This window comes from Ambystoma mexicanum, chromosome 13 (assembly GCF_040938575.1).
Source record: "Ambystoma mexicanum isolate Mex_15411 chromosome 13, UKY_AmexF1_1, whole genome shotgun sequence".
NCBI classification, from domain to species: Eukaryota; Metazoa; Chordata; class Amphibia; order Caudata; family Ambystomatidae; genus Ambystoma; species Ambystoma mexicanum.
The window spans coordinates 548,499,449-548,525,008 of NC_090938.1; the positions used below are offsets into that span (position 1 = coordinate 548,499,449).

The 25,560-nt window shown below is 44.7% G+C and overlaps 1 protein-coding gene across 1 annotated transcript in view; it reads right to left on the reverse strand.

The window, feature by feature from the left end:
* The window catches only part of ASB16 (ankyrin repeat and SOCS box containing 16), a 288,484-nt gene that overhangs the window by 107,848 nt on the left and 155,076 nt on the right, over nucleotides 1–25,560 (reverse strand). The window contains exon 3 of the mRNA XM_069634314.1: nucleotides 111–603. Within this exon, the coding sequence (XP_069490415.1) occupies nucleotides 111–603 (493 nt within the window). The remainder of the gene's footprint in view (nucleotides 1–110; nucleotides 604–25,560) is intronic.

Here is a 25,560-nt window from a genome sequence, read left to right on the forward strand (position 1 = left end):
GATAAATGGTGGGGGTATGCACTTAGGTCAGCGGGACAGCTCGCATAGGAGTGTGGTGCACGTTTGTATGTGCTAGGGAGGCTAATATCCATGGAGACCCATAGGTTTACCTTGGGGTTGGAAGGTGTTGCCCCATGGTTGAGCAGAGTTCGGACAATCCTCTCAGGCTGGCAGTCAGTGTAGTCTTCCACCACCTGCAGGATGCAGTCGAGCGGGGTATAACCAGCACAGTTGACAGCATTGACCTCTGCCCCATGCTGAAGCAGCAGCTCAACGATGCGGTGGTGGCAGTTACCACAAGCATTGTGTAAAGGTGTATGACTTTTTCGGCCAGCTACCCTGGCATCAGCTCCACCATAGAGCAGCTTATTCACTACACGGTAGTAGCGGCCATACTGCTCCGGTTTGTCAGCGCCAGCGCAAGCAGCATTGAGGGCTGTCTCCCCCTCCCGGTTCTGTAGCGTGATGTCAGCCCCGTTACAGAGGTAGAGGGTTATGTGCTCCTCCAATCCCTGCTTGGCAGCTACATGTAGTGGGGTCACCTCACAGTCTCTGGTCTTCAGGTTAACTCTGGCACCATACTCCAGGAGCAGCTGCGCACACCTGAAAACAAATGAAGAAGACAAAGTCACCAGTGTGCTGACCATTTGCTCTGAAATCAAATGAACAATCCTACAAATGATCCAGCAAGCTGGGCACAAGCGGAACCAAACGCACACCCACACAACTTGGTCTATTTACACATAAAGATGACTGTAGAAAGTGCATTTCAACAAACCAAAATATTTTTCCCCTATAAAAAAAGAATACAACTATTTCAGTGTTTGCCATCTGCCAGCTGCTCCAGAAGGGCAATGCTTACTTTTTATTTAAATCTTAAAATAAAATTGATTAGCCTCCCTCCTACTACTGCTGACATTTTTCAGCTTTTCCTCAGTCCTCATCTCACTTTTCCAGGAGGAACAAAGCCAGGTCCCTTATTGAGTCCCAAACCTAGAATGGACTCTGTAGCCCAGGGAAATCAGGCACATCAGGCAATACCCCAGAGCTATGTGCTACCTGGAGTTGATAGAGATGGGAGCTGCAGAGCGCCTGTCCAAGTCTCTGGCCTTGACTTGATCAGAGGGAAGGGTGCATCATTGTCCTCCAGTCTATATCGTGCCCCTAGTTCCTACATGTGTGTTGTGGAAAGAGATATAAAAACCTTGGGATAGGCAATGTTTGAGTTATGGGAGCTCTGAGGTAGGCCACAGACATGTGGGTCCATGCTAGGTACAGTCTGATGAATTTCAGCAGACTATTGTTAGGTAGAATCATATGCAGTACCCTTTGGGAACACTACACACAATTAAGACTATAAGTGTAAGTACAATTTGACCTTTGGTACAAGCCTGTACTTCACAGTAAGGTGGGAGCAGTGGCTGAGCAGCCAGACCTATCTCAAGAATCAAGGGAGCAGTACTACAGGTTACACAAAGGACTAACAATTACAGTGATTCAAACAAACACTTACTCAAGGTTTCTTGGTAAAAGAATATACATTTATTTACACAGTCATTTGGAAAACATTCCACTAGTAAGAGCATCTCAATATTACAATATTATACACTACAATACACAACCAATCAGTTTCTGAACAAGTTCAGCTCCCCTGAAGTGGGAGGAAAATGGCACTTAAGTTACTTTAAAAAGGGGTAAAAAGACAACGTTATAAGAATCAATAGCACAAATACTTTCACAGGCAGGGCTAAGGGTTTCAGTTCACTACAACCAGCAATTCAATTCAATAGGCCTGGGCCACAGTCAATGGTTCAGAGTCTGTATAGGATAGCACAGTTCTTGTAGTAAACGGTTAAGTCTTTGCCACAGATCTTAGAAGAATTTGGTCAGACGAAAAGTTAGATGTTGGTTTAGGGAAGGACAAGCCTTCGAAGTTGGGAATGTTTCACAAACTTTCACCGCGGCTGACCGGAGTTCTGCACCGCACTTGCACAGTACCTTGTAAGTGAAGAAAAGCTGTAGTTGAGGCAGTTGTTTCTGGCAGTTCCCGTAGATCTCGCTGTTCCTGAGCTTCAGTCGTGGGGGCAGGAAGGAGGACATCGGGAGGTTCCTGCACTGCCCAGGGAAGAGGCCATAAGCTTGGCAAAACATTGGTTTAAGGTGTGAGTACCTTAAAGTCCACAAACTGGTTTCCTTCCCCCTGGCTATCCGGTTTTCAACAGCACTCTGAAGAAAATTCGACCAGGTTGGGGGCGGTGTCCAGGTGCCTTGCGAGTTGGTTGTTCCCACCAAACTCAAGGGAAGAAGTTAACCTTGAAAGGCTTCTCTGTCGATGGAGTTTCAGGCAATTCAAACCTGCAGCAGGATTTCACCGGTGGACCAGGAGTTTCAACAGTCGTCTTCCTTCAGCTCATCTTCGGTTCTTTCGTTCCAGTGGTCGACTCTCCTTTCCAAGTCCCAGAGACCTGCTTTTAAACAGTTTTCCCTCCATTCATTCCAGCTTGGCTGTCACTCACACAGCAGGGTGGCTGTCCTTGCTGGACAGCCAGCCGGCCAATCACGCCAGAGTGCATTCAGGTCTCCTAGAAGACTAAGAACAGGGAGTTTCGGGTACCTCCCTCATATCCTGTCCACCCCAGACACTCAAACGCCAGAGGAGGGCTTCAGCACTGAAGCCCGCCAAAGGCCAACGAACAAAGGGACCAAACCTGGTTTAGCGCGCAGAGACAAACACAAGAAGGACCTTTCCAAAAAGAAATGCCAAAAAAAGTCGATCGGAGTCTGTTTTTTACAGATAGGTCTTGGTGCCATATTGGAAAACATGGCTGGCCTGATTTTTAGGTACCGGTGTTCGTGGTCGGGAAACATCATGGTAGTTTGTTTAAAACCACTATCACCATCCATTTCAAGTGGGAATGGGTAACATTTGACTGTTACATGAGTGTTTAGACTCAGGGGAAGCTAGGCAACCCCTCCAGCACTCTCTAGGAAGATAGTATGTGCTGGGTCTGTAAATTTAAAAAGACTAGTAAAATCAGTTTAACTTTACATGCTCTGGGAGACAGTAGTCTAGTCCCAGAGAAGGTATTTAAACATTGGGGGTGCTGTGTGACACACAGAAAAAGATGATGCCTATGGAGTTGTTTTAAAACTCCATATCCAAAGAACACAAAAGTAAAACACACAAGAGTGAGAAAAAAGGCTCACATTCTTCCCAGGTAAAAAATCAAATCCTAGAAATCCAGCAAAGTTGCTGAGGGTCTCAAAAGGTAAGGGAAATTAGCACATTCTTGAGAATTCTCCCTAACGATATTATCAAGAATGCCTAATGCAGTCAAACAGACTCGAAGAGAAGATGTTCTGATACTGGAGAAAAAAAATCCCTAGAAGGCACTGTGTCTTGAGTCTTCCATTTCTGGTGTAATGGTGAATTGAACAGTGTGCCCTTCTGATACACTATCAGTTATCTTTGGGGTCAACCAATAAGATTGACTGAATTATCTAAATGAATTTTAAAAAATGTTAAATTTGTGCAAAGTGTTTCCAAACCATTAATTGCTGTGTCAAAGCCTGGCAAGGGCGAAATAAACATTGGTTTTGCTTTTGTAAATGGAGTGTATTCATATTGTTATCCATTAGCCCCAAATAGAAGGTTGTTGAAATAAATTCGGACCAATTTGCTATATAAACAAATTATTTTCACAGGATCTGGTACTTCTGAAAATCTGAACATTCAGCATAATACTCCATAGCTCTTAGGATCTTTCTCCTTTCTTTGAGGAAACTGTCCTTGATCATGATACCCCAGGGTCCTGCTCAGGAGCTGGGACTCCCGCTGCCACCTACAGAATCTGTACCTGCTGTCAGAACTCCAGCTAGTACAGCAACACAGACTGCATTCAGATCCACCGTAGAAGCAGGAAGGCTACAGGAAGCCGAGGCAGAAGGCTGCAGAGTAAGCATGGAGGTAGGATTGCTGCTTGACGCTCAGATGACCACCAGACTTTGTGTGAGCTGGACAACCGTCCACTTCCGGTTGCTTGGGCAAATAAGATCATTAAGCAAATTAGCCAATCTCAGAGCCTGGTACACCCAGAGATTGAGCACCACAAATCCAAAATTATGTTAGACACAGATTGCAGGCAAGACCTATACAAATCCAGATAATGAAGGAGTTGAAGCAGGTAAAGTAGGAGATCAGAGAGAGAGGAGAGGCTCTCCTGGAGCCAACAGGACAGACAGGAGAGCAGAGCGAGCTTAATGTGGTCCCAAGACTCAGGAGAAAAGAGGTCTAGAAAGTCCTGGGCTGGCTAAAAAGTACCCTCCATATGGGACCTGTATGTAATAGGCCTGCATGAGAGTTACCAGACATACAAAATAAGTTACTATTGTTGTTTCAAGCAAGGAGCTCAATTACGAGTTTTGGGAAATGTGGCCATGTTACATCCCCCCTCTCATGTGTCTCAAGCAGCCGACAGAGGCACTCTGCTACCCACAGCCCTCCCCTGAAGTACCTGCCTGATGCACCAGCAGCCCCCCACTTGCAAAGAACCCTGCAGAGGTACTTGAGACCCATCCAGGGTACACCCACAAAATACAAGGGGGAGGAACTCCCATGTACCACTCAGAGGAACCCACAGCTGCCACTCCCACGCCTAAAGCCCTGGGCAGAAGCACTCATGCAACCTGCCTCCAATGAACCCCTGAGTAGCACCATCGAATCCCTAAAAGAAGCTGGTGTTGTCTTCCACTCACGCTCCCACACGATAGCACCCACCTGAGGCACCAGTATACCGCAGCATAAGGCAAACAAACCCACAACATCCCCTCTTCCTATAGCACCTAGCAAAAGTGCCTGCAACCACGCAAGCAGCCAGCAGAGGCAAAGCACACAGTGGAGGCTCTGCATACGTCCCTCCCTCCGAAGCACACAACATTTGCATGTTCACGTCACACCTACAACTGTAAACAACGCTGCAGCGGGTACGTACTAAACTTTTATCCACAAAAAATATCACACAAATATAGTTTAGTAGAAATACGGATAATTGAAGACCGTCCAAGTTGAATAGCTGGATGGTGCCACGACTGGAGACTGACTTACAGTAATTTCTCATCATGTGGCCCAACACATTTTTGGATTTCAACTCCCACTATCCCAAGACATTAATGTCAGTGGAGAAGAATCAGGGGGGTTGAAGTCCAAAACATCTGGAGGGCGACAGAATGCGTAACTATGATTGTTGGTTTGAGTGATCACACAAATTTAGATTTGTTTATGGTGCGTCTGATGCTCAGTTGATTGGGGATTTTACCCACTTACTGTATTACTGCTGATATTTGCTTGATATATGCTGTATTTGTCAATGAAACAAAAACAAATATATATTTTAAAACACAAAAATAAAAAGGGCAAAGATAGGCTTGGAAAAGTACGAGAATATCGCAATCCTGCATCTATGGAAACTATTGTGGTTAAGTGTTTCTTCACCCTGCAGACCATGGACAAAGAGAAGTATCAGAATGTTCTCTAGCTAAGTCGAAGACTAAGACCTTTGCAAAAGTTCAGGTTCAGTGGTGGGTACTCGTACAGCAAACCAGTTGGTAATGTTACTTGGCAGGTAAGTTTGCCTGGTCAGAAGGAAGGCTACCCCGGCAGAGGCTTAAAGTAAAACCTGCGATATAGTAACTAGAAAAGCCAAGAGTTCGAAACAGGGATATGGGATGTCTATCATTCTGCAAGGGTCACCACAGGACACAAACTGATGAAGGCTGCAGAACCTCACATTAATACCATGTTTTGCAGCTCATGCTGTGAAGCACCGAAGTGGCTTGTAGGTTCTCTGGGCTAGCACCAGGTGCTATCTAACACTAACACCACATCTTTACAACAAGGCCGCATTTAGGAGGCAGATCTATTTTCACCAAAGACAGCTAGGCCTTGGTCTCTTGAGACACTGCTCTAAACAACAGCCTGGGTTTGGGAAGCTTCCCCTCAAGGCGCTTCGAAGAGATCTCTGGTCCGAACCACTGTTTAAAGAGGGTGCTCTGCAACATAGGTCCATGCCAAAAATAAAGTTCACAGGCGCCCACATGACAGCACTCACTTCAAGGGGCCAATGAGATGATGATGCTTCTCCACAATAGGGGCACAGAAATCTCACGGTTGGTGGGCCCCCAGTGGCCAGCTTGGCATTTATTGATAGTAGGGATGGTATTTACTGCAGTAATCAAACATCACACTGCATTTCGTCAGGATCAGACAGTCTTGGGCAAAACATTGGTCCCACCTCTGGGACAGAACTGTTCAGTCCAACACTGAGAGAAGACCATCCACATACCTACAAAGCAGGGCAAAGCTGCTCATGCATTTACAGGATGACTTCAACCATGTACTGTGTGACAGGGTCAGGGCCAGACCCTAACAAGAGGAGGAAGCAGGGACCCTCCTCAACCAGGGGCACAAGGCTTACTAAGCTATGTGAAGTGAGAGGTGGGGGACCCCATCCCCCAAAAATCCCAGCCATGCTCCACAAATGTCAACACTCTGGGCCTCATTACAAGTCAGCCGGTCTGGAAACAACAGTGGCTGTAAATCTGCCGCCACCGTTGTTTCCGGACCGGCTGATTCCGAGTCCTGCAGGCGGGAGGTGTCACTCCCGCCAGGTCTGACCTTGCGGAAGTAACACCACCCGCCTGCAGGCGAACATGGAAACACCGGCTCTGTCATAGACGGAACCAGTGTTTCCATGGTCCCCATCCCCATGGAGTCCTAATGGACTCCATGGGAATGGGGCTTAACAGAATTCCACCTCCAGAATTACTGGGTCACCGGGGTTGTAATGCCCCGTTGATTCCAGCAATCACAGAGGCGGAAAGGAATTACCAGTCCGGCGGCAGCCTGCCGGTTTTTCCGGCACGGCTACCACCGGACTCGTAATATAGTTGCTGGCCACAGCCCGCTCTCTATTCTTTTTCAGAACCACATTCTCCACAATACACCTGGAGTAGCTAAGAAGAGCTAGACAGGATGCGTACAAAGAGGGAAGCAGCAACACAACCACCCAGATGAACCACAAGCCTTCACCATATCATAACAGCGACTAGCACCTCAAAGGTTCATAGGACTCACCCCAATTTCAGAAAAAAGGATTTCCAGCCACACAATACGACAGACAACCATCAGAGACTGTTGTAAAAACCTTGCTGGGAAAGGGAGAGGGGCTTGGAGAATTTCTTAAACCCTCTCATGTGGGTCCTGGGGTAAGGGAAGGACCGATTGGTGCATGACTTCAGGTGAGCGCTGCTGCCAATGGGAACAGGAGGGACTTACAGAACCACCAGCCCCACCCTATAAAAGCAGACAGCAGGAGAGGCAGAGTGTGGGTTGTTTGGGTGAGGTCACAGGATGAGGTGAAGGTGGACAAAGAGAGCAAGGGGAGGACAGACAGCGGAGGGTAGTTTGGAGAGTTGGTGGTAGAACTTAGTAAAGGTGAGGTATTTGTGAGAGAGAGTGACACCCGTTGTTTGTAGTATAGTGTAGTGTGGAGCTGGGCAAGCCCAGCAGGGCTCAGGCCGGCCCAGGTCAAAGCTCCTCTGGGTCAGTGCCTGCCCAAAACAGGGGCCAGCCACAAACACAACCGGCTAGGCGCCCACTCCTCTGCATTACATTTTTTTTAAAGACATGCTTCTGGTGTGTCTGCAGCACTCACAGTAGCGGGTCTGCCAAACTTCCCGTCCCGGCCACCTGACTACCTGTCCCATCCCAGCCACTCATTGATTGGCTGGGGAAGACAGGAGCACTTCCTGGTGGTGCTGTGAAGTAGCCTGCGGTGAATTTAAAAGGTAAGTGAGCCCATTTGTTGCCATCCAGCTAATTATCTTGCCCCCAGGCTCCTTTAGCTCCCTGTATTGCCCCCAGCCCATTTAGTTTCCCCAGTCTTGTTTAGCCCCTTCTGTTTCCTCCAGTCCGTTGATTCCCTTTTGTTTCCCCTCAATCCCTTTAGAGCCTTATTGTTTCTCCCAGTCCCATTTAGCCCCTTTTCCTGCCCTTTAGCCCCTTTGCTTTACTCCCAACTACCTTTAGCCCATGGTGTTGCTCCAACCCCTTTAACCACTTTTGTTGCCCCAGGCCCGTTTTGTCCCTTTTGTCACCCCAGTCCTTTTTAACCCATTTTCTTGCCCCTTTAACCCTTTTTGTTGCTTATGCCTCGTTGTGTTGCCCCCAACCTCTTAAGCCTTTTGTTGCCCCAGTCTGTTTTAGTCGCTATTGTTGCCCCAGTCCAGTTTATCACAATTTCTTGCCCTTTGGCCTCCTTTCTTGCCCTTAGTCCCTTTAAACCATTGTCTTGCCTCAGCCCCTTTAGCCTTTTTCTTGCACTCCATCCCCCTTTCTTGCTCCATCCCACTTTTGGTCCCCCAGCCGCGTATTGCCCCTTTTGTTGCCCACAGCCCTTTTGCCTGTTTTTTTGCCCCAGCACCTTAAGCCTTTTTTACTGCCCCAATCCCGTTTAGCCTATTAATTTCCCTAAAGGCCCTTGTGTTTGTTACCTCCAGCTCCCTTTAGCTGCTTTTGTTGCACCAGTCCCGCTCAGCCCCTTTTCTTGCTCCTCAACCCATTTAGCCATTTTCTTTCCCCAGCGCAACCACTTTAGCTCCAAGTCCCTAACACAGACCCCTCCCCTGTTTCATGCAGCCATTTCCCTGGCTCGGCTTGTGTTGGACTCTGACATCCAGGCCAGACCCACAGGTTCGGCCCTTGCTCTGCCCTACCCAGGAATTAACTCGCTCTCCCAGGTCTAGTGTAATGTTTTGCAGGAAGTGGAGTTGCGGTGTATATAAATTGTGAGAGAGATGGCGATAGTGTGAGAGATAGAAGTTGGAGGGTGGGTTCGTAGTAGTTAGAGTGAGAGGAAGTAAGTGTTAGGAGAGAGAGAGGCCAGCAGAGAGGGGTGTTGGAGTGGGGTGCAAGGAGATGGGTGTAGGAGAGTAGTACAGCGAGCTGAAAGTAATGAGAGTGCATTTAGTGGAAGGGTGAACAGGGCACCAGAATCCCTGAGTTTGAGGGACAAAAGAGCAATAGTAGTGATATGATATGATAGTTTATTTATATAGTGCCTATACACAATGTGTTTCAAAGCACTTCAAAGCAAGAGAGGGAACAAGGGAAAATACAATTACATTCTTACAGGCCATGAACAATAAGGAAGTTAAATTAGCAAGCGCTAAAACATAGATAAGGAAGGGAGGGGGAGAGTGGGAAGGAAATGGAAACAGGCAACTAACGTATTAAGCCTGACGACATTTCTGGTAGAGTCAGAGAAAAACAAAAGATGAGGGGGAGGGGTGCAGAAACGGAGGGGAGGGGAGGAACAAAACAAGCGACTATCATACTAGGCCTGACAACAATTCAGATAGTGCTGGAGGGGTGGGGGGGACAAGTAAGTGTAGGGGGAGGGGCCACACGAGGCTGCAATTATACTAGGTCCAGGGACAATTCTGGTAGAGTAAGTGCAAAGAAGAAAGTAAGGGGAGGAGATAGGAAAAGGGAGAGGAGGAGAGAACAGAGAGTAAGCAGTCAAAAAGAGTGGAGAAGCGAGAGGGGAGTGCGAATACAATTGTAGAAGTCAGTAGTAACACATAATGTTGCAAGCCAGGATACAAGATGAAGATGGGAACAGCATGATTCAGGGCCCCCATGTGTACAAGATGCAAAGGAAGTCCAGCATGAGAGTTGAGAAAGGGTGACGCACAGTGAATCAATGAAGTCCATAAAAGTCAAATCCAGCATTGGCCACACGACGGTGATGGTGAAACCAGAATGTATCAGGACAGACTCCTGCAGAAGTAGGCTGGAGGGGGGAGGGGAAGCTGGGTAGAAGAATCAAGAGAAGGGGGGAGGGCACAAGGGAACATCACGGGGGGACCAGAGGGGGTGGGGATGGCCTGTGGGGACAGAGGGTGTAAACACATGTTGGTGCTTACCTGCTGTCTGAGCAGGGAGTCTGGCCCTGAGTCCTCCTGGTCCAAACAGGAATTGCCCTTTTCTTCGTCTGCCCATTGCTTTGGACGCCCGAGCTAGAGATGCCCTTGATCTAAGAGTTAAGAGCAGGAAGGAAGAGGTAGGGCTAAGAAGGTGGGTGGTGCTTAGGGCAGGTGACCACTTGCACCTGCTCCCTATCTGCAAAGGAAAAGAGGCTGGAGGGCTCCTTAAGGAGGGAAAAAGAGCGGCAGGCAGGAAGGCACCAGGTGGGTTGGGCTTGCTAAGTGGGGAAAAGAGCGGCAGGCAGGAAGGCACCAGGTGGGCGGGGCTTAGGCCAGGTGACCTAGATCCACTTGCACCTGCTCCCCATCTGCAAAGGAAAAGAGGCTGGAGGGCTCCTTAAGTAGGGAAAAAGAGCGGTAGGCAGGAAGGCACCAGGTGGGCAGGGCTTAGGCCAGGTGACCTAGATCCACTTGCACCTGCTCCCCATCTGCCTAAGTGCAGAGGAAGTGGAAGTAGTAAAATGAACAGAGGAGTGGAGGTGAGTACTGGAAGTGTGGAACAGAGGGGAGCACAGAGAGGGGAGAGTAGTAACAGTGGTAATGTGGGGAGAGCATTGGTAGTATTTGTATTTGTATTTTATTGAATTTATTTAGCGTTTTAATCCAAAACGCTTTACAAGAGGAACAAACAAGATACAGCAAGCATTACATAACAATTGAATTAAACCAGAAAACCGTACAAAAACAATTTACATTATGGAAGGGGAAGAAGAGTAGGGAGGGGTCAGGATGAGAGAAGAGGTGGGAGTTATGAGCAAAGGTGAGAGCAGAAGTAAGAGAGGAGGCAGAGGGAGAAAGAGAGAAGGAAGGAAGAGATGAGGATTAGAAAGGTGCAGGACATGGGGTAGTAGGGAGTAGAGTGAAAGAAGAGAGGGAAGTGGAAGGAAAGTAGGAAGAGGAGTAGGAGGTGTGGGTGGGAATAATAGTAGAAGTAGAGTGGATGATGAGAGGAAGGCGGTTCCAGTGGTAAGGGGCAAGCAGTTGGAAAGGAAAGAGCAGAAGCGAGAAGAGGCACATGGTGGTGGGGGGAGATCGAGGAGAGAAGGAGAAGGAGTGTAGAAAGTGAGGAGGTAGGAAAGGTGGGGTGGGGCAAGACCATGGAGGGATTTGAAGACTAGACAGAGGAAATTGAATTTGAGCTGGGAGCGAAATGGGAGCCAATTTAGAGAGGTGAGGGAAGAGGAGATGGAGTCATGAGGAGAGAGAAGGCAGAGGGAGCGGGGAGTAGTGCAAGGAGAGTAGAGTATTAGGAGAATAGATAGTGGTAGGAAAGAAGGTAATAACATCAGAGGGCAGAGGTATGGGGTACGAGAGAGAGAAACATCGGGCAGAACCAGAGGACAAAGACGTGAAGGACTGAGAAGGTAGGTGGAGCTGGACAGAGGTGGAGAGTGGGCGGTGGAAAGAAGTCAGCCAATATAGATTGCTTGAAGATCCACTGGCACGCAAATACATCACCCTTTTTAGGACTAACCATTAGAAGCTTAGTATCAGGTAGGAAATCCCTGAGGGAGTTAGATAGTTTGCATTCAGGGAGCCATCTGTAGTCAGGTCAGTTATTAGCCAGTAGTGGATACCGGTCAGTGGCACTAACTGGTGTTATGGACACCTGGACTATGATACGAGAGATGAGAGGGAGAGGGACGACCGTAGCAGCACTTCCAAAACCCCTTTTCCAGCTAATGCTTTGGATTGACTTATATGAATGGTTATACTGCATGATCTATGCCCTCAGACACCTTTTTGTTGTGCCTTTCAATTCAACTCTTGAACTTAGAGTGGGACTGTAAATTATTAAGGCCCTCTGTGAAAACAGTTGTGAGTCAGCGCAACACATAGGACAAAGGAGGATGTTCCACGAGGCAGATATCCAACTTACTTACACTACAACCTTTCAAAATGTGGACACTCGCATTTCTCAGCAAGCAAAACGCGTTATTATATGAGACTTCTTTACATAAGGCCATTGAAGCCAAATGCTTTGAAATTATCCTGTATATATAATTATCTTAGGATGTCTGCATTGGGAAGCCATCCTCACTCTGAGAACAACAAAAGATTTTGTGCTGGGAAACATTATATCAGGACCGTCATTGGACCCCAAAGGAGTGACTGATGTCACAGCCACCATATCCTCACATCCAAATCCTGAGGCTGTCTGAATCAGTATATTTGCTTCAATGCAACAAAAGTTTTAATGATAAAGTAAGCGCTGTGAAAAAATGAAATGAGCACCAAGCAAAGTGTGCATTATGCACAGGGCCGCATTACAAGTATGGCGTAGTGGGAAAAAATGTAGTGGTAACGGAACTACTGCCAATATTCCTGCTACGCCATACCACAAGTATGGCCCTGGAGTGGAGGATTTACCTCCAGCATCATGCTGGAAGTAAATCCGTCAACCCTCTGCTGAAAAATCAGGAAAATTACCAGAATTACCGTCATGGAATTACCGCTGCTTCAATTCCACCAAAAAAAAACATTGAGCCTTCTAAATGGGGATTTACACCACCACCACCGTCACTTGTAATCCGGCGGTAATACTGCCGGACCAAGTGGCAGTAACAGTAATTTAGTTTGGTGGTTTCTGGCCAGATATACCACCCAGATACCACCAAACCCGTAATGAGGCCCTAGTGATTAAGGTATGCAACCCTTTTTACATGGGCGTAAATTTAGAGGGGACAGGGGTGTTTGCCAACTTTCATGGCACACCATTTCGCCCCCATTCATTTGGCTGGGGCACCTTTTTTTTTTGTAATATCTAGTTTCTTACAAACTTTTATTACAACTTCATTCATCTCTTCAATTGTTACAATTTCCAACGTCAGCGTAAGTTTTTTTTTGTGTCCTTTCAGTTTATGGCTTTATCTAGGAAATTTATCACTGAACAAATTAGATGTATCGAACTTCCACTCAGGATCCGAATCCACAGCTCCTCCATCAAATCATTTGCAGGTTTAAATTTGCTCAGGTGGGTGGATCTTAAGTCGCTTATAGCCGCACATTCGATTAACAGATGTTTTATTGACTCTGAGTAGGATTGACAGTGCCGTCAAGATTCATTAGTAGCAGACTTCATATGTCTCATCACCATCATTTGATTTGTTTTATATATGTTCATTCTTAATCTAAGAAATTTATCTCGATGGTATCTCGAAGGAAATTGACATAAGTATTTAGGCATATTGTCTACTTCATTCTTTGTTGTGCCCAAATCTAGGGCTGTCGACATCTTGTCATACCTATTCAGGTTTTCAATCCATAGCCACTCTTTCAGCTTCTTTCTTGCAATTTGGGGACGATTCACCAGAGCGTCTAACAAAATATTTGCAGTAAGCATAATAGCTTTCACTTTGTCTGACCAGTTTAAAAGCAATCCTTTATGCACATATTTTCATCCTGATCTTAATGTGTTAAATGCTGGTTCAGGAGTCGATGTTTCAATCTTTCGTAGCAGAGTCATGGATTTCCATAGTACTGTTCCGTACAAACTTTCCAGTGCCAACCCGTGGCGTATTATAGTCATGGATAGGTATTTGGGTAATCTCAGGACTCGACGCCAGAATATTCCTTCCATTTGGGACCATATCTTCTGGTCTATGTTCCAGCCAGCTTCTGCCCCAAAAGTTATTGTAGGGACTACTTTTTGGAGATAGAACATGCGGAGCGGTGTTATTGAGAATTTTCCATATAGCGTTTGAATTCTTGCTCCTTGTAATGCAAGTGTTCGAGTCCGATGGAATAGATCTTGCACCCAACTCCACTCTCATATCGAGGTGTTCACCAGAATTCCTAAGTAACGAATTTCAGTGACTTCCTCAAATTGTTGTATATGCGCCATTTAAAGTTCTTATTTTTGACGGCCAGTTCACAACCAAACTTCATGATTTTTGTTTTTTTTCACATTGATTGACAAGTCGTTGTCGGTCAGGTAGATTTCAAGTTTAGACAAAAGCCGCTGTAAACCTATCGGAGTCCTTTCAAAGAGGACCAGATCATCGGCATAAATCGCATAACTTATATGTTGTCCGTTGATTTTGGAGGAAAACAGTTGGCCCTCGCCAAAGCAATGGGTATGTCAGCAATGTATAAATTGAACAGCATGGCTGCCAGAGGACATCCCTGTTTCACCCCTTTGGTGGTAGTAATGGATTTAGACAGGTCTCCTCTTCCATTTAGCCTGTCTCTGATTGATGTTTTGGAATGCAATGCCTTTATTGGCAGCAGCAAGGCATTCAGACATTTTCTATTTCCTAACTTCTCCCATAATTTATCTCGATTTATGGAATCGAATGCCTGCTGCATATCGATGAACGCCATGAATAAATTGTTCTTCTGTAAGGCTTCAAGCTTCAGCAGGTGCACCAGGGCTAAGTTGTTTTCTGTTCCTACTCCCTTTGTGAATCCTGTTTGTCTATCATCAAGTAAGCCTGATTCTTTGGCCCAAGAAGAAGGTTTTTTTTGAAGAAATGTCGCAAACACCTTGCCTATAGTGTCCAGAAGGGCAATCGGGCGATAATTAGCAGGATCGTCCCGACTGCCCTTCTTAAACACTGGCACTATTATTGCCTTGGCCCATGAGCTTGGAATCTCCTTTCTGTTGGCGATCACCACAAACAGGTTTTCAATGAACATCGACCACGCATGTTTGTGTTCCTTAAGCATTGTGTTACTGATGCCGTCAGGTCCTGCAGCTCTTGACGTCTTTAACTTAGTAATAGCTATACAGATTTCTTCACTGGTCTCTGTTATGTCCCAGGCAGAATCTTCTTTTCCACTTTCTGACACTTGCTGCCTCTCTATTCCTGCGAACACCTTCTGAAAGTGCGTTACTCAATCATTTTCAGCCACTCCATATTTCATTAGAGCCTCCTGTAGAGACTACAGTTGCCAGTGGAACAACGCACCTGTCAGTTGTGTAAAGAATACAATGCATTAGAGTCAGCAAGACATGTTTTGACAGAATGTGGTACTATGATTAATGTAATCCAATGTCACATGGGGAAGTTCTCCCATAAACTGGCATCAATTGGAACGTTATTATTCTGGCATCACTGCATGAATTCTGAGAGTATGCGAGTGATGTTAGCTCTTATTAACATCTGGACTAGGATAGAAGAAATATTGGATATTCAGATCTGAAATCAGTACTCTTACCCTAAAAATAGACACTGCTCTTGCTATGAGACGAGATAATCGGCTGTGCTGCGAGCTCCCTTGGCATTGTAGTTGTTAGAAATGGTCTAAGTCCAGTTTACCTCCTTGAATTGCTGTCCGTATATCACAGTGGGTTTTATGGGTGTTATTGTGTAATTTTGTACTGTCTCTTTTTCTTCTTGTTTACATGCTACTTGAGCTTTTAGATTGATTTTATATTTATAAATGGTCTTTTTTTTAATCATATTGTTATATTGTTTCTATCTTGTTTGTTTGAAGTTTATTATATATGTGTCTAGATATCAATATGTGTAAAGTTTATTGAATAGACTGTATCACATTAATTAAATAAATAAAATAAATAAAAATTAGAGCCTCCTGGTTAACTGATCCTTTATTCAAAATTTTCCAAATTTCTCTTGAGTTGTTCCTTTTGATCAAAGCCAGCATTTCCTCTCCATGCTCTTGGTCTCTTTGGTAAACAAATGTTTTTAACCAATTTCGATATTGTTGTTTCCTTCGTGATAATATTATTGAGGCTGTCATTCCGTGCTGTCTTTTTAATTTGATCAAGTCTTTCCTAAGCTGTTTTTTTTTATTTTACAGAGTAAAGCTCAATTTATGCTTATGATCGCTATCAGTTTTTTTAGAAAAACCCATTTTTAAGCACGGAAGTAGAGGAATGTAGTCTAATGGATCAGAGGTTTCATTCTTTCTCTTTTGTAACTCATTTGACAATTTGAAAATGTGGTTTTCTTCTATTCTTAATCGATTTCGCCCATGAGTCACCTCCACTGCTTGACAATTATTGGCAGCTTTCATTTTACATTTTAACGGCCATGACATTACTAGAGCTTAATGATCGCTGTTTGTAGTTGGAATAGTAAGTAAATATTTGATTGTTACAAACATGTTTCTTGATGTCCAGAAGTAATCAAGAGTCTTTTCAAGACCCACATTTTTCCAGGTGAAATTTGGAGGAGAATCTCCTCTCACATTTCCGTTTACCATTAGACAGTCTCGAGCTTTCATTTCATTATTCCATTGTGATCTTCTTCGGTTTCCTAGAGATCCGTCTGATGATTTTACCTCTATGGGCTTCTTGTGTTCATTAAACCAAGAGATGTTCAAGTCACCACATAGGATGACTGAAATGTCATGGCAAGTCCTTTGGTTGTTATCTATTATTTTTGTCACAGCAGATATGAATGCACCGGCCGAGATTTTTAATGGGTTCCAGTAGACATTCAACAAGAGTAGAGTGGCTTTTTTATCTTTTTGCTCATTAAAATTTTGAAGTAGTGTTCCTTGGACATACCTGTTGGGATTGAATTCCTCAATTACTTCCCAGTTTGTTCCTGTCTTTATCATAGTGATAAGTCCAGAAAATGGGCATCCCTTGTTGGTTTTTCCTGCTGGGTTTAACAATGTTAAATAGCCGTCTTTTGATGGCGGCGCACGCATCCAAGTTTCCTGCAGACATATTGCAAAGTTATCAGTTATGTCTACTGGGAAGTCATTGTAGAGATGACTAAACCCTCTGGTATTCCAGGAAATCACGGTCACACAGGCATCAATTTCCTTTTCTACAAGCTACTGCTTCCTCCTTTCAGCAGCAGCATCTCCAATCTTTGAATTTACGAACGCCTCTGTGTTTAGATGTCTCCTTAAAACTTCTCGTCGTTGGTCCATTGAATCTTTCACGTTCTTATTCTCGCTGGTTGAGTTTGTACCTTGTTTTCCAGATGTTTCCTGGGACGAGATCTCAAACCCTAAGCACATTAGTTCTTCTTTAGCAGTCAATAGAATGTTGCGTACCGCTTGAGAGTTAATGTGTAATAATACACAGTCCACTCGATCTTCCGATAGATATTCTACAATGCGGATATCTTCGGACCTAATGGTCTGTAGCACAGGCACTGCATGTAGTAAACGCATTATATTTGCGCGATTTAAGTTGGCATCCAGTTCATCACTAAAAATATTTTCAATCTTAATTTTTTGTGTGTACGCCTTGTGCTCTCTTCCAGTGACTTCATGCGCTAGGGTGACAGAGTTTCGATTGTGTGCCGTTGTGTATTTCGGATTCAGCAATGATCGAAGAGTTTTAGAGGACTTTGAACTGATATCGGCGTACCCTTTATTCCGTTCAGTTGGTTGCTCATGAGTGATTCTATCTTTCTCGCGGGTCCCTCCTTTTGGGATTTTGTTAAAGCATGGTTTCTTTAAAAATTGTTTCTCTTGTTTGTTCTGATTTGGTGATTCAGAACTACTTGTTGACGTGTTCAAAGAAACCACTGCCGACCTTCGAGAACGTTCTTCAATGTCATCGTCAGAATATGTGGACAAATTGCACAGCTCCTCCATTAAATCTCCAGAGGTCAACGTGCTCTGATCTGATTCAATTCTCATCCGTTTTTTTGGATTTGGGATCACTTTTATAACTGATCCCATTCTTTTTTCTGCTTTTCCTTCCATATTCTTTCGGATCGGTCTTTCAAATAATTAACTTTCACGTATCTTTGGTTTCACAGGCGTGGTCAAGTTTCTTATACATTTCCTTATATTACTTCTCAGTTTTTTAACAACCTGAAAGTTCTTTTTTTCCAGCTTTTTCTTTGATTGCCCATTTGTCTCTGGGCAAGATTTTCCATTGGTTGCGGTAATCTCCAAATTTTTTGCGGGCCCGCTAAATATTCCATACAATGCTTTTGCCGTGGAGCATGATGGAATCTCTTGACTCTTCTCAGATGTCATATTTGGTCCTCTGCTTATTATGTTGTTTTCAACAATCAAATTGTTTTTTCTTGCCACCGGCGGAGGTAACATGCTGTGTGCATTTGCGTTCACTTCGGCCACAAGGTCCATCATTGTCGATATGGACTAGTTATTGCACTTTTCTCTGTTAGATCGATGATAGCATGTAACTTGGACCCCTTGGATGTGTTATTTTTGTCGTTCAGCTTGTCCATTGCAATCGCCTCACTATTGCTTTGTGTCCAAGCGTCTATTCCACAATGAGCCCTATTTACAGAGGAGGCTCGTAACTCAAGTGATTGTTTTAGCATTTGGTTTATGCTGCCAATCATCTCTTCTAAACGAGAGTTGTTTCCACTGGTATCTTTCGACAGCTGCTCAAAATGACAGTTCAATCGATCGTTTTCTTCTTGTCGTCGTATTTGTAAGGCCAGAATTTTAGCTTCTAATTTGGTTATTTTGTCAACCAGATGCCTCATTGCTGCTCCATTATTCTGAGAGGATTCATTTAAGCTTTCATACAGCTTAAAAATTGGAATTTAACGCCAAGCATGCGGCAGCTAAGACATTATTGTGGATCTGAATTGAGGCTGCAACAGATAAATTCGATTTTACTTCTGGATCTTTACTAGACTGGTTGCTGCAGTTCTCTTTGCTTGGAGTACTCAGCTCACTCCTGCTGTGTGCTGGAGTGCTTTTCAGCCATTGCAAGAATTGCTGATTGGGATCCTTTCCCCTCAAATTCATTGCCGTTGGACAGTGAGGGACCCGTTTTTTTGTGGCTAGTTTCAGCCATTGTATGGGTTTGCTTTCCTAAGCTTTTTGAGCATGACATTTGTTTGTGCTCTTAAGTTAAGTCCAAGTTAACAGTTGCTTTTTATTGACCAGATTTTTCTTCCACAGTGCTAATGTTACTCGAATTTCCAGGTACAAAGCTTGCCGCCAGTCTTTCCTTCATTGCCTCAAAGTCGGCTTGGAGTCTCTGTGTCAGGCGTGCCACTAAGTTGTACTCCTTTGATGTTATTTCATTGCAGCAGCCCAATTGTAAGCTGCAAGGGTGTTTCCCTAATTCATCCCCAGATGATATATCACACCCACTTAATGGGGTTGAGTCAATTTCCTCTCTTCTCTTGTGAGCATTGTTTATCCGCTTCGTTGGCTTGCCAACTATACTGGTACTTACAGTTTTTTGTAGTGGCGTGCTCTCCTTCCGAGAGTTAGCGTATTGATCAAATGTAAGTGGAAAGTTGAATTTCAGCAGGTTTGTGTCTAACACTGCGTATGGAACTTCGAGCGCAAGCAATTAATTGTCGGTTACGTCAAAGGGCGATTGAAATGCCTCTGTATTTATCTCAATCACCTGCAAATCAACCTTGTGTCTGCTCGAATCATAGTCCCAGTTATTTACACCTTCACTCAAACCGGCACCCATGTTGATACTGCCTTTACCATTGTTGACTTTGCTGTTTTGAGAGTTCATTGGAATGGGGCAGTAATCGCTGGTAGCCTTATTCTTTCTGTTCATGCCGTTTAAGGAGTCCGTATTGCAATCAAGAACCGTGCTTGCGTTGGATTTTTTTGCCAAATCTCGCAAATACAATTGTTGCGGTATTGACAGTGAGTCTTGGTTCAATTTCTCAGTTGGCTTTTCTTCTGAGTCTGCGGCCGTAGTCCTGACCGAGTCAGATTCCATGTTGCCTGGGGCCGACTCAGACACTGATTTATGCTCTGCTTGTGGAGGTGCTTCAAAAAGACCCGGCTCTGCATTCGTTGTTACACTACAGCAAGTCACCTTTTCTTCAGATCTCAAGTTCCCTCCCATCATTTTCAGTAAAGTTACTCCACGACCTTTATCAGAGACAGATTTATCAAATCTAAAGATCTGTGGTAATTCGCGTGTCCCCAAAAGGCCCTTTGATTTTTGCAAAGCATGCTGAATGCATGGGGTAATTTGCCTTATTCCCCTTTCTCATAGGGGTATTTTGGAAATGTACAGTAGTACCGTGCCTGTCTAGTCATCTTGGAATGATGTTAATGGGCCTAATTCTAGATTGGCCGGTCGTGTAAAAAAGTGCTGGTATTCGTGGATACCAGCACTTTACCAGACTGGCCGACCATGGGTTTGCCGGTGGGCCACCTGGGTTACTTTCAGCTAAGCTGGAGTTAGCCAGGCACCCTACTGGCAAAAAAAGCTCTCATTACCGGCGCCTGTATTGCCGGTGTCGGTAATGAGGGCAAATCCCCTCATGTAGTCCTATGGGACTCCATGAATGGGGATTTACACTGTCACTCCGCAGGGCCAAGTGCCGGAAACGGTATCTGCATTTGCCGGTATCCTGCCGGCTCTACCGCCAGGATACCGGCAAAGGTAGAATGGGGCCGATGGTTCTATCTGAAACAAAAATGTACATGGTTATTCTAGGTTTGGATAATGTATTTTTCTCTGTAAGAGAAGTGTAATGTTCTTATTTTGACCACTAGAATTGATTACAAAAAAGTTGTAAAATTTGAAAAAAGGCAGTTTACAATGTTGATACAAAAATGGTTTCAAATTCTTTTTTTACTAGCTCCTTTCTCAAGAGAACGTAACTACCCTCCCCATCCCTCCTTAAGATATATGTGTTGTTTTCTCTGGTCGCACTGCTGCCAGCAATGGCTGGGGTGGTTTTATCAAACATGACTCTCAACCACAAAGAGACAGACACAGAGAAAGAGAGAGCACAGGAGGAGTGAGGTAGGAGTGACATATGGCAAGCCGGGTGCATACATCTAGTTCCTTAATACAAAAACAGTCAAAAGTCATCCCGAGCTCTTCATCAGAGAGTCTACTGTAGGGGGGCGCTTGACATGGGAGTTGTTGTACTCCCAATACAAGAGATATCTACTTCATCCGCAGGGCCTCACTCCACCTGTGCAGCTGTCACATCAAGTTTAACCCCAGAATTAATTCAGGCACCAGTGCCAGTATTTGATTTTATATGACAAAGAGCCTTCTCTCATATGGTGCAAAAATGCAAGCGTTTAGCTAATTTGGATGCCCACAATGCTTTGCACAGTGGTTAGGAACTGGAGGTGAACTTCCCAGGAAAGGTACTAGGTGTCACTGTGGGGTGAGTGCTTGCTAGCTGAAATGGCCTATTCTACTCTTACATTTCAGGTAGAAAGTATTTTTCATACATGTCTTTAATATCACCATAATGTTGATGGTGTTAACTAAACATGCTCCAATGTGCTAATCATAGGGATGTGAGACTGTACCACACTTGTGATCCCAAATGAGGGTGAAACTCATGTGTGGTTGTCTTCATCCTTGAGAGGTGTTGTTCTTGGGATGATGAAACAGTAGCTGCCCTACACGACAAAAACCATGTTCTAACATGGAGCAAACATGCATGCCTTCAGCTAATTTGCATATTTACAATGCATTGCTCAGTGGTTCGGCACTGGAGATGGCTGTTGGGCGGCTCTGTGTCGCTTGTGCTTGTTGGGTGAAATGTCTTATTCTACTATCACATTTCAGGTAGCAGGGTTTTAAATTATTGCAGTTGTTTAGATTTTTGCACATGAAGTTAATGAATGATGAGATTACCTGCTGGTGTCTTAAAATGTACATTAAAGTGGCTGTACGTATAAAGCAAAATCCTGTTTCTGCTATGTTTTACTGGCTACTCTAGAACCTCCAATATTGTATACCGTTTGATTTCTTATTTTCTTTTTTTTTTTTTAAATATGTTATTTTTCTTGTATGTTCTATGTTTTCAAGTTTTTATGCCTGTCTCGTGTAATAAACTTGCACTAACTAACTGAGGCTTCACTGGCCTCCTTCTTTACCTTCACGCTTGTCCAATTAATCGTACAATAGCTTACCAGAATGAAGCCTTGCTGTATCTCAGGATCATTGAAAGAATCTTGTGAGGGTCAGACTGTGCATGTCAGTGGGAAATTAGCCCCAGTAGGCCTCCCCATTGAGCACATAAGCTTAAATGTTATCCCTGCTCCCACCAGAAAACCGTGAGGTGATGTCTTGGTTTTGTTATTTGAACTGTCTCTTTGAGGCAAAACCTGCGTGCGACCAGTTTTCATTCTCTGTAGTTCTCGGGTTTGGCTTTATGGCAAGCCCTCAAAGATAGCAACAAGAGGCCACCAAAATGGCAGAGGTTGTGCTGTACAAGACCACTTTACATTACATTAAATGATCTTGCATTAGGGGGGAGCAATGGGATGTTCATATGCATTGATGTCCTCATGTTGTGCTCTTATTATGTCTCTATTTCGTGGGCACAGCCTCACACTCAAATATCTGAAGTGCTGCATGCCATACTAGTCACTTCAGTAGCACGCCCAGCCTTTGAGGGGCAGTGTGCTCAAAGTTCATCCAATAATGTCTACCTCACAGGGGAGCTCCACCCGTCAGAATCCAATGTAAAGTGCAAGTCTATAGTAAACTGCTGAACATGCACCCTTACCTAGAGGGCTAGCTTGAGGGCTAGCAGAAGAGAAGACTTGTGACTCTGAAACTGAACAGGGAACCTATTAGTGAACCCTGTCCTCACCTGACAGACAATCTGGTGCAAGATTTTAAGCTTTAGAGAAAATTACATTTTGGCATCCCATCTCCTGGAAAGGGACCTATATTGTGTTACTTGCAGGGCCAATTTGGAACCACTTGCCGCTGGTTCCTCAAGAGGTTGCCTAGTGTTATCTTGGCACTGTACTGGCCCTGTTTTCAACAATCCTCAGGCTCATCCAGCTCTCAGGGGCCACAGTGCAGACCCTTATGTCAAATAATACTCACTATTTAAAATGGAACTGTCTTAATCTCAATTGTGTTGGTGGTTCAGCAATTTTCAGTATCCCTGAGCACTCAGAAGCAACCAGAAGGCAGGTAAGCAGAATATAAAACAACACTTTAACAAACATAAAACTATCTAAGTACTCCAAGACCCGACAGCTAGATAGCTTGAATGTGTGATGGGACTGGAGGAAGGGCTGATTTTCTTTAGTGTATTCAGTTTGAACTCCCTGTTCCCAATCACAGCACATTCCTGCCAAAGGAGAAGTGTTCTGCTGAACCATACCTACTCTCCAGTCCTTAGCATGTTGGGTCGTCAATGGTGAGGTACCCAAGAAATGTGGCTAAGTAAACTATAACACAATTATGGCGTTACACCTCTCTCACCACTAGGGCTTTGACTGAAGCCCCTTTCAGGTACTGGTAGCACTCCTGCTTACAAAAGTAAATGTAGTTAAGGCAATTGCAGACTCTACGCCAAAGGCCAGGAACATGGCCCAGTCAAGAGATGATCTGGGAATCGCTTGGAAACATCTTTAGCGCCTCAATGTCAAGACAAGCATAAAAGCACCAGAATGTTACCATGCCTCTTTCAATGTGACTGGAGACAGACACCATTATTTAAATTCTGAAATTCAACTGGGTAAATAAAGGCTCAAAACAATTACAAAAATGTGCATCGCTTTACATGCCTGCAAGTCAGGATGTGAACCTATGCACCAAGATGACTACCCTCAAAAAATAAAAAGCCGACCCTTTTGGAAACCTCTGTACTCTACCACCGCTGAGGGATCAACAGACAACTCTAAGCCCAACTGAATGGTCCGCGTCTTTTTGGTATAACTGACAGAAAATAAGGGATTATGTTTAACTGAGGTCACAGGGGGAGCTTTCCGAAACAAAATAGATTGGTCAAGCTTCTCTTTGGACCGTGGTCCTCAATCAAGCCCCTGCTTGTAAATTCTGACAATAGTCTTTTAGGGGGTGGGGGGGGTTAAGTGACCCATAACGCTTTCTTGGTCTAGAATGATGTTCTGGACATCACCACCCCATGGCCCTTGGGTCACCTGAGCATGAGTCTGGCGTCTCAATCTTGGGAATCTGTAGGATCCTGGGTTTCTTAGGCTGAACCTTTTTGACTGGCTGACTCACAAATTGGTGTATGCGCCTTCCTTGAGTTCTGCTCATCCACCATTTCTGGAGTTTTTCCAGGCCTTTAGGCCTTAACCATCTTCTTCTCTTTTTGCTCCACTTCTTGGTCTCCTTTTCCTCCTCCTTATTGTATGCATTGTACTTGTCATTTGTGTAGCACCCTTTTACCACAATTATAGTCTCAATGTGCTGTTAGTGCGAATGCCCTAGGAGGACTGAAGTTCAGAATGTTGGAGGTCATGAATTATGATTAGGATGCGTGTGTGCATTTGGCCAAAAAAGGATTCGCTGGGCTGGCCAGGCCCCGGTAGAGAAGCAACCCATGCGTTCAGACATGTGGATAAGGTGCTAAGAGGAGTAGGGGAGTCGTTGGTGCTAGATACTTGCTAGGTGTTCAGCATGCCCAAATTTATCGTGGGTCTGCGCTGCATTCTGCGGTCAGAGTTGTTGAGGCATAGTCTGGTGTAAGTAGGCAGAGAATTATGTGAACAGCACAACCACATTTTTTCGTAGTCCTTTCTGTATACTGATGTGTGTGGATAGCCATGGCTGCGGTCAGCAGAGTGATGTATTATACGTGCATTGCCGCCATTTATGGTGTTTTGTTGTTAGGGCACCCGCTCAGGTACTTCACTTCTTCTGTCAGTTCTTGCGGCTGTGATACCTCTTTCCTCCTTTCTGGTTTTCACCTCCTCTCTCCCCTCCTCAGTCACTTTTCTCTTTCCCTTCCCAACTTTGCACCAAACTATGCTGCTCCTGCTACTCCTTCGCATTCTTCTTAACGTTCTCTTCAATTTTCACCTCTTCTCTTAACTTTCTCAGGATAGCCACTGGGTATCAACTGAGAACCAGACTCCAACTTAACTTTCAATGAAGAATTATTTGGGATTGGTATACAAGTTGGGACCAAAGCAACAAACAGGATGAATGAAGGTAACTAAATAAAAAAGTATATAAAGAATTCCTCTATGCCCCCCGCAGTTGCTTCCCAATCCATTCTCTCTCTGTCGTTGGGATTTCAGCTCCAGTGGTCTATCTTTGGGTTGCCCCAGTGCAGGTTTAAAGGGGTTCCAAACACGAGTTAATGAAAGTCTAAACAATGATTGGCCTGTGTTACTGGAAGGGAGCGCAGCAATGTCTCATGGCGAGGGGGCCGGCTCAGGCAGAGCTGGCATGCTCCTCAGGATCCTGGCCTCTCAAGCTTTCCCTGGTTCTGGCCACCCTCTCCCCTGACACTTCTCTATGCTAATCTCCCTCCTCGTTGCTTCTCCATCGGCTTCAACCTCCTCCCACCTCTACTACCTGCCAAGTGCCAGTCAGACCCTCTAATATAACCTAACACTGTCTGGGTGCATGGATTAATCTAAGGTTGTCTCCTGCAATACAACTCTCTCAGTCTCCCCACTCTCCCACTGTCTCATTTATATATTTTAAATTGTCTCTGGTTCCAAAGTTGTCACGCTTCTAATCTCCTTGTTCTCTCTATTTCTCTCTCTCTCCTTCTTACCTTCCCTTTCCCTTCTGTCTTCCAATATCTAAAATGTCCTGCTATTTTGTCAATCTCCTTCTCTGAAAACACAGTGCCCAAAATCTTAAGACTGCTCTTAGGGAGATTTATCTTTTTTGTGCTTCTTCCCCTCTCCTACTGACACCCC